This window comes from Bos indicus, chromosome 11 (genome assembly GCF_029378745.1).
Source record: "Bos indicus isolate NIAB-ARS_2022 breed Sahiwal x Tharparkar chromosome 11, NIAB-ARS_B.indTharparkar_mat_pri_1.0, whole genome shotgun sequence".
In the NCBI taxonomy this organism is placed as follows: domain Eukaryota; kingdom Metazoa; phylum Chordata; class Mammalia; order Artiodactyla; family Bovidae; genus Bos; species Bos indicus.
Window position 1 is genome coordinate 27754496 of NC_091770.1, and position 7960 is coordinate 27762455.

The following is a 7960-nucleotide window of genomic DNA, read 5'->3' on the forward strand; positions in this document are numbered from 1 at the left end:
AGTTTCAGCTTCAGCATCAGTCCTTCCAATGAATATTTAGGACTGATTTCCTTTAGGATGGACTGGTTGGATCTCCTTGCTGTCCAAGGGACTCTCAAGAGTCTTCAACACCACAGTTCAAAAGCATCATTCTTTGGCGCACAACTTTCTTTATAGTCCAACTCTCACATCCATACATGACTACTGGAAAAACCATAGCTTTGACAAGATGGACCTTTTGTTGGCAAAGTACTGTCTCTGCTTTTTAACAAGCTGTCTAGGTTGGTCATAACTTTCCTTCCAAGAAGTAAGTGTCTTTTAATTTCATGGCTGCAGTCACCATCTGCAGTGATTCTGGAGCCCAAAAAAATAAAGTCTGTCACTGTTTCCACTGATTCCCCATCTATTTCCCATGAAGTGATGGGACCAGATGCCATGATGTTAGTTTTCTGAATGCTGAGTTTTAAGCCAACTTTTTCACTCTCCTCTTTCACTTTAATCAAGAAGCTCTTTAGTTCTTCTTCGCTTTCTGCCATAGTTCAGTTCAGTTCAGTCGCTCAGTCCGACTCTTTGTGACCCCATGAATCACAGCATGCCAGGCCTCCCTGTCCATCACCAACTCCCGGAGTTCACTCAAACTCACGTCCATTGAGTTGGTGATGCCATCCAGCCATCTCATCCTCTGTCGTCCCCTTCTCCTCCTGCCCCCAATTTCTCCCAGCATCGGAGTCTTTTCCAATGAGTCAACTCTTCGCATGAGGTGGCCAAAGTACTGGAGTTTCAGCTTTAGCATCATTCCTTCCAAAGAAATCCCAGGGCTGATCTCCTTCTAATCTGCATATCTGAGGTTATTGATATTTCTCCTGGCAATCTTGATTCCAACTTGTGCTTCATCCAGTCCAGCATTTCTCATGATGTACTCTGCATGTAAGTTAAATAATCAGGGTGACAATATACAGCCTTGACGTACTCCTTTTCCTATTTGGAACCAGTCTGTTGTTCCATGTCCAGTTCTAACTGTTGCTTCTTGACCTGCATACAGATTTCTCAGGAGGCAGGTAAAGTGGTCTGGTATTCCCATCTCTTTCAGAATTTTCCACAGTTTATTGTGATCCACATAGTCAAAGGCTTTGGCATAGTCAATAAAGCAGAAATAAATGTTTTTCTGGAACTCTCTTGCTTTTTCGATGATCCAACGGATGTTGCCAATTTGATCTCTGGTTCCTCTGCCTTTTCTAAATCCAGCTTGAAAATCTGGAAGTTCACAGTTCACGTACTGTTGACGCCTGGCTTGGAGAATTTTTAGTATTATTTTGCTAGCGTCTAAGATGAGTGTAATTGTGCGGTAGTTTGAGCATTCTTTGGCATTGCCTTTCTTTGGGATTGGAATGAAGACTGACCTTTTCCAGTTGTGGCCACTACTGAGTTTCCCAAATTTGCTGGCATATTGAGTGCAGCACTTGCACGGCATCATCTTTTAGGATTTGGAATAGCTCAATTAGAATTCCATCACCTCCACTAGCTTTGTTCATAGTCGTGCTTCCTAAGGCCCACTTGACTTTGCATTCCAGGATGTCTGGCTCTAGGTGAGCAATCACACCATCGTGATTATCTGGGTCATGAAGATCTTTTTTGTATAGTTCTGTGTATTCTTGCTGTCTCTTCTTAATATCTTTTGTTTTTGTTAGGTTCATACCATTTCTGTCCTTTATTGTGCCCATCTTTGCATGAAAAGTTCCCTTGGTATCTTTAATTTTCTTGAAGAGATCTCTAGTCTTTCCCATTCTATTGTTTTCCTCTATTTCTTTGCATTGATCACTGAGGAAGGCTTTCTTATCTCTCTTTGCTATTCTTTAAAATTTTGCATTCAAATCGGTATATCTTTCCTTTTCTCCTTTGCCTTTCATTTCTTTTCATAGCTGTTTGTAAGGCCTGGTCAGACAACCATTTTGCCTTTTTCTATTTCTTTTTTTTTTTTCCTAATTTTATTTTATTTTTAAACTTTACATAATTGTATTGGTTTTGCCAAATATCAAAATGAATCTGTCACAGGTATACATGTGTTCCCCATCCTGAACCCTCCTCCCTCCTCCCTCCCCATACCATCCCTCTGGGTTGTCCCAGTGCACTAGCCCCAAGCATCCAGTATCGTGCATCGAACCTGGACTGGCAACTCGTTTCTTACATGATATTTTACATGTTTCAATGTCATTCTCCTAAATCTTCCCACCCTCTCCCTCTCCCACAGAGTCCATAAGACTGTCCATTTCTTTTTCTTGGGAATGGTCTTGGTCACTGCCTCCTATATAATGTCACAAACCTCCATCCATAGTTCTTCAGGCAGTCTGTCTATCAGATCTAATCCCTTGGATCTATTTGTCACTTCTACTGTATATTTGTAAGGGATTTGATTTAGGTCAGACCTGAATGGTCTAGTGGTTTTCCCTGCTTCTTCAATTTAAGTCTGAATTTGGCAATAAGGAGTTCATGATCTGAGCCACAGTCAGCTCCTGGTCTTGTTTTTGCTCACTGTATACAGCATCTCCATCTTTGGCTGCTAAGAATATAATCAATCTGATTTTGGTATTGACCATCTAGTGATGCCCATGTGTACAGTCCTCTCTTGTGTTGTTGGAACAGGGTGTTTGCTGTGACCAGTGCGTTCTCTTGGCAAAACTCTGTTAGCCTTTGCCCTGCTTCATTCTGTACTCTAAAGCCAAATTTGCCTGTTACTCTAGGTGTTTCTCGACTTCCTACTTTTGCATTCCAGTCCCTTATAACAAAAAGGACATCTTTTTTGGGTGTTAGTTCTCGAAGGTCTTGTAGGTTTTCATAGAACTGTTCAACTTTAGCTTCTTCAGCATTATTGGTTGGGGCATAGACTTGGATTACTGTGATACTGAATGGTTTGCCTTAGAAACGGAGATTGTTCTGTTATTTTTGAGACTGTATCCAAGAACTGAATTTCAGAGTCTTGTTGACCATGATGGCTACTCCATTTCTTCTAAGAGATTCTTGCCCACAGTAGTAGATATCATGGTCATCTGAGTTAAATTCACCCATTCCAGTCGATTTTAGTTTGCTGATTCCCAAAATGTCGATGATCACTCTTGCCATCTCCTATTTGACCACTTCCAATTTGCCTTGATTCATGTGGGCTGCCGTCTATGGGGTCGCACAGAGCCAGACACGACTGAAGCGACTTAGCAGCAGCAGCAGCATGGACCTAACATTCCAGGTTTCCATGCAATTTTGCTCTTTACAGCATCGGACTTTACTTCCATCACCAGTCACATTCACAACTGGGTGTTGTGTTTGCTTTGGCTATGTCTCTTCATTCTTTCTGGAGTTAGTTCTCCATCAATCTCAGTAGCATACTGGGCACCTGCCGACCTGGAGAGTTTATCTTTCAGTGTCCTATCTTTTCACCTTTTCAGACTGTTCATGGAGTTCTCAAGACAAGAATACTGAAGCACTTTACCATTCCCTTCTCCAGTAGACCATGTTTTGTCAGAACTCTCCACCATGACCCATCTGTCTTGGGTGGCCCTACACAGCATGGCTCACAGTTTTATTGAGTTAGACAAGGCTGCAGTCCACGTCATCAGACTTGTCAGTTTTCTGTGATTGTGGTTTCTTAGCTATAGGTAAAACCTACTCACCTACCCACTAAAAGTGTGTTAGTGAAAAGTTTGCCTGTAAAGATGAAGAAACAGAGGTACTGGCTGATAGGAGAAAAGATCAACTAAATAACCTTCAATTATTCTTTTATTCTTTCACTGCATATTAAAAGTTTTGCATTTTAGAAATGCATAATGCTTTTGATATTGCAACAGAGCCTATAATTTATTGTTGTTGGTGTCTTTTAATCCAGATTGGTGCAGATACAGTGTTTGCTTATGGCAAGACAGACATATGTGCCAGGTAATAAATATTCTTCTTCCTCCAATGTGGTAGATCTGATGGTAAATACCATTAAGACCCCTGGCAGAGGAAACCATTGATCCGCAGTTTCTGCCATTTACCTGGTTTTTCCTAGTCCATATAAGGAGAAAGTAGCATCACTAATTAAGAAGACACTGCAGGGTGCTTGGCTGCAATAAACCTGTGCCCGCCCTCCAAAAAAAAAAAAAAAGACACTGCAGGGTTCCCTCTATCCAGCTAAGGTACCTACCAGCTCCTCCTTGACAGCCACGTCTTCCGAGCCATCACTGATCTGCAGCGTGTTCTTCACTCGTGGTACTCTCTTTGGTTTGGATACCTTGGAAACAGGTGGCTTACGGCTTCTGGGGACTTTCTTTTGGGGTTCCCAGGCACTGTCCTCCTTATCATCTTCAGAGGCAGATGATCTGAGAGTAAAACGACAGAAAAATTTTCGGGAAACAGAAGCCAAATGCTAAAGGTTTCTGAAAAAGAGACATATGCTTCTTGAAAAAAAAGAAGGTAGATGTTTAAAATAAAATGTAGTGATGTGAATACAGACTATGAACTGAACCAAGAAATTTGACCAGAAATACCCTCCAATACACTGTAAATCACAGGTCTCCCTTCATTTTCCTCTTACCTAACCAATATACACAACCATATACTCAAGACATAGAAAATCATTTATTACCTTAAGTAGTAAATAGTAAATGGGTCATGTCACACCATAGTCATGGTGAGGTTTTCCATTTTTAAACAATATCTAAAGACATTTTTGATTGTTACTACTTGGGTGGGGGAGGGGAAATATAACCAACTAATGGGTAGAGACCAGGGATGCTGCTAAAGATCCTACAAAGACAGTTCCCACATCAAAGAATTATCTGGTCAATAGTGCTGAAGTTGAGAAACTGCGCTCTAAATCAACATAAAAAACTCCTCTACTCCCATGGATCGTATATTCTAGTGTAAATATTATATTATATACTTAGTTGGTCACTTCCTCCTTGTTCAACAGTGTATCATCAACACCTAAACAGAGCCTGGAACACAACTCTGTTCAATAAATACAGTGAGTTCAATAGATATTTGTTGCATGAATGAATGAAGAAACAAAGCTTTCTTCCAAAAAAATGACTTCTGAAGTTAGTAAATGACAGAATGCATATCCTTAAAATATACATCATTCTCCCACGCCATGTAAAACAAGTATGCTTACAACTCAGAGAAGGAAGAGAATTCATCTTTGGGTATCACAGTCTGGACCTTTGCTTTTGCTCTTCTTGGCAATGATGACATCTGGAAGAAGAAATATAACATGAAATCATCATGATTTAAATCACTTGCATGACTGATAACTTATTTTGTCTACAAAATGATGTGCCATTGAAAACTAACACTCCAATAGCTCTTCTGCTAGAAAATGCCATAGGAGGAAAAAAATGACAATCACTCACAAGCCTGAACACTTGTTTTCCCTTCTATGGCTGCCAATTATAAGGGCAGCTAACAGCCTTCCAATAATTTCAAAAGCCTGGTGAGCGTGGGCCATCTTTGGAAAAATGTAAGTCCTATAGGGTGAGAACTCTTAATTTTTTTCCCAGAATTATAGGCTTGCATATACTCGAAGTATTATTTGATAATTTATCAGACAGCAAATAATAAAGTCCTTTATTAAACTGTATCTCAAAGACAAGAAATGTCTTCCCTCTTCTTTATCTTCTTAAGAATACAGTTAATGCCAATCTACAAAGCTGACAGTCAATTACATGATGCTGACTGACTAAGCAGCCAGGTTGTTCCTAAAACAAGATAATTTAGTCCCTTATTATAAAATTTCACAATATTTAAGTAGGATAATAAATCACAAATCCCACTAAAAAGTATTTCACAAATTCAAAGGCCCAGCTCTAAATTAAAAAAAAAAAGAGTCAAACAGCCAGAGATGTTATACAATACACAAATTTTGCTTTAGCTGATAAATTTTACTACCTAAAGGATGTAGGTCAAACCTAAAAACTACAATGGACTCTAACACGCTTGTAAACCTTTCAACAAGTTCCTAAACCAAGCCTACATTATAATGCCTCTGTTCTAATTCCTGCTGGAAGAAGGAACACTTCCCAGAAATACCAAAGGGGTTGTCACAAAAAAAGGGAACACATCCTCCTGGCAGCTATCCCTCAACTCAGTACAGTGGGTACAGAAATACCGGACAGGAAAGCACCCAGAGGGAACCAGGAGAACAAAAGGAAGTAGACAGAAAATTCTTCCATCTTCTCCTTCACCCCCTTTTTGGAATTTTATGTTTCTCAAGGCCATCATTCCTTAAATAAGTGCTCCTTGATACTGATTATAAAGGAATGGATAACTTGTGATTTCTGTGTTGAATGTATTGTACCACAACAGAGAAACAGAGCGTATGATACGATGGCATTTCAAACCAGGACAGAAATGAATTATTCAATAAGTGGTATTACGACAACCAGCTATCCTCTGCAGGAAAACAAGTGTTTAATTCTTGCTTCCACACCATGAACTAACAATACATTCCACGCTGATGATGTAAAGGTACCAAATTTTTTTAAAAAACTACAGTACTACAAAAATTAAAAAACACTATTTTCATAACTTTGAGTGGAGGTGGGAGAATAAAGCTTTTTCTAGGCATGACTCAAAATTCCAAAAGCCTAAAAGATTAGCAGATTTTACTATGTAAAAATTAAACCCCCAAGTCAGCAGTGGGAGCATTTCAGAACCAAACCAATTTTCTCTGCTGCTGCTGCTGCTAAGTCGCTTCAGTCGTGTCCGACTCTGTGCGACCCCACAGACGGCAGCCCACCAGGCTCCCCCGTCCCTGGGATTCTCCAGGCAACAGTACTGGAGTAGGTTGCCATTGCCTTCTCCGAATTTTCTCTGCAGTATCCTCCAAAAAAAGCACAGGACACGGTATCTGATACCTCAGAACTAAGGGTAAAGGGAGTACGAGCTGGGTATATGTTGTCTGAGGCAAAGGAATGTCTCTACAAGCTCTACTCTGCTTCATGAAATTAACAAACGCCCCTGGAAAAAGTCTGGAGGTTCCTTCTCCGGAGAAGGTAAAACAGAGTCTCTAAACTAGGGGATACCAAGTACAGCTGTTGGTAGGGGAACCATACAGAGATTTCCGGTCCCCTTCTCCCACTGTGCTCCCAAAAAAGCTGCCAGGCAGATTCCTACCATCTAGGGAGAAGTGTGTAAAGACTCTTCCTTGTGAATCTCACCCGCCCAAGAATAAAAAGCTAAAGATACTAAGCTCCCCACAAACAACCAATTCAGTGTGCCCTCAGGCACAGAGCTGAGGATGCAGCTGCTTCTGCCCGGGACAGGATCTGAGAGTCAAAAGGGCGCTTCCTCCCCCACCTCCATTCATTTGAGGTATGAAAACAAACTAGGTCTATCTACCCGGCTTCCCCACAACTGCTCTTATGTACTAAGTGCTGAAATTTGACTGAGAAAACGCGCCAGGTGACACGCAGCAGCTAGGACGGGTTTTCCGAGGGGGTAGGGTGTGGGATACTGCAGTCAGTACTATGTAATGAAACTCCTCACTTTAAAAACGGATGTTATTCCCCCAGTGATCGCTCAGAACTTTTTTAATGGTCCCAAAAATATCGGAGCCCGGGCACCTGGCTCCAGCGAGCCCGCAAGAAGCCCGCGAAGGCGGACGTTCGGCTCACCTTCCCGCCCGGCGTGTCTGAAGCTCCGTGAGTCTGTGTGCTAGACAACATCTTCCGGTTCCCGCCGGAAGTTTTTCAAACGCCGGAAGTCCCGCCTGGCTCCCCCCGGACTCGCCGCTTAGGCGCTCATCTCCCAGAATGGGGTGGAGCCACGCTGAACGGAGGCGGGGCTAGAACGAGGATCTCGTTGAAGCTCTGGGGTGGGACCCTTTCCAGGACTTGGGGCGGAGCTCGGACCCGGACCGGTCGGAGATGGGGCGCGAGGTGTTTGGAAAGGCCGACCCACCTTCCTGTTTTTCTTATTTTTCCTTCTCTTAATCCGCTTTGTTTTTATTTTC

The 7960-nt window shown here is 41.8% G+C and overlaps 1 protein-coding gene across 3 annotated transcripts in view; it reads right to left on the bottom strand.

Annotated features, from left to right (window-relative positions):
- The window catches only part of SRBD1 (S1 RNA binding domain 1), a 245303-nt gene extending 237623 nt beyond the window's left edge, over positions 1-7680 (bottom strand). For 2 of the 3 annotated variants that reach the window (XM_019970090.2, XM_019970089.2), the window contains exons 1-3: positions 7623-7680; positions 5123-5202; positions 4154-4328 (exon numbers count right to left, since the gene is read on the bottom strand). In XM_019970090.2, coding sequence (XP_019825649.2) covers positions 4154-4328; positions 5123-5202; positions 7623-7673 — 306 coding nt within the window. In that variant the 5' untranslated portion in view covers positions 7674-7680. Of the gene's footprint in view, positions 1-4153; positions 4329-5122; positions 5203-7622 lie in introns of those variants that run through there. The other variant, XM_070798591.1, reaches the window with a different exon arrangement.
- Positions 7681-7960: the final 280 nt, after the last annotated feature.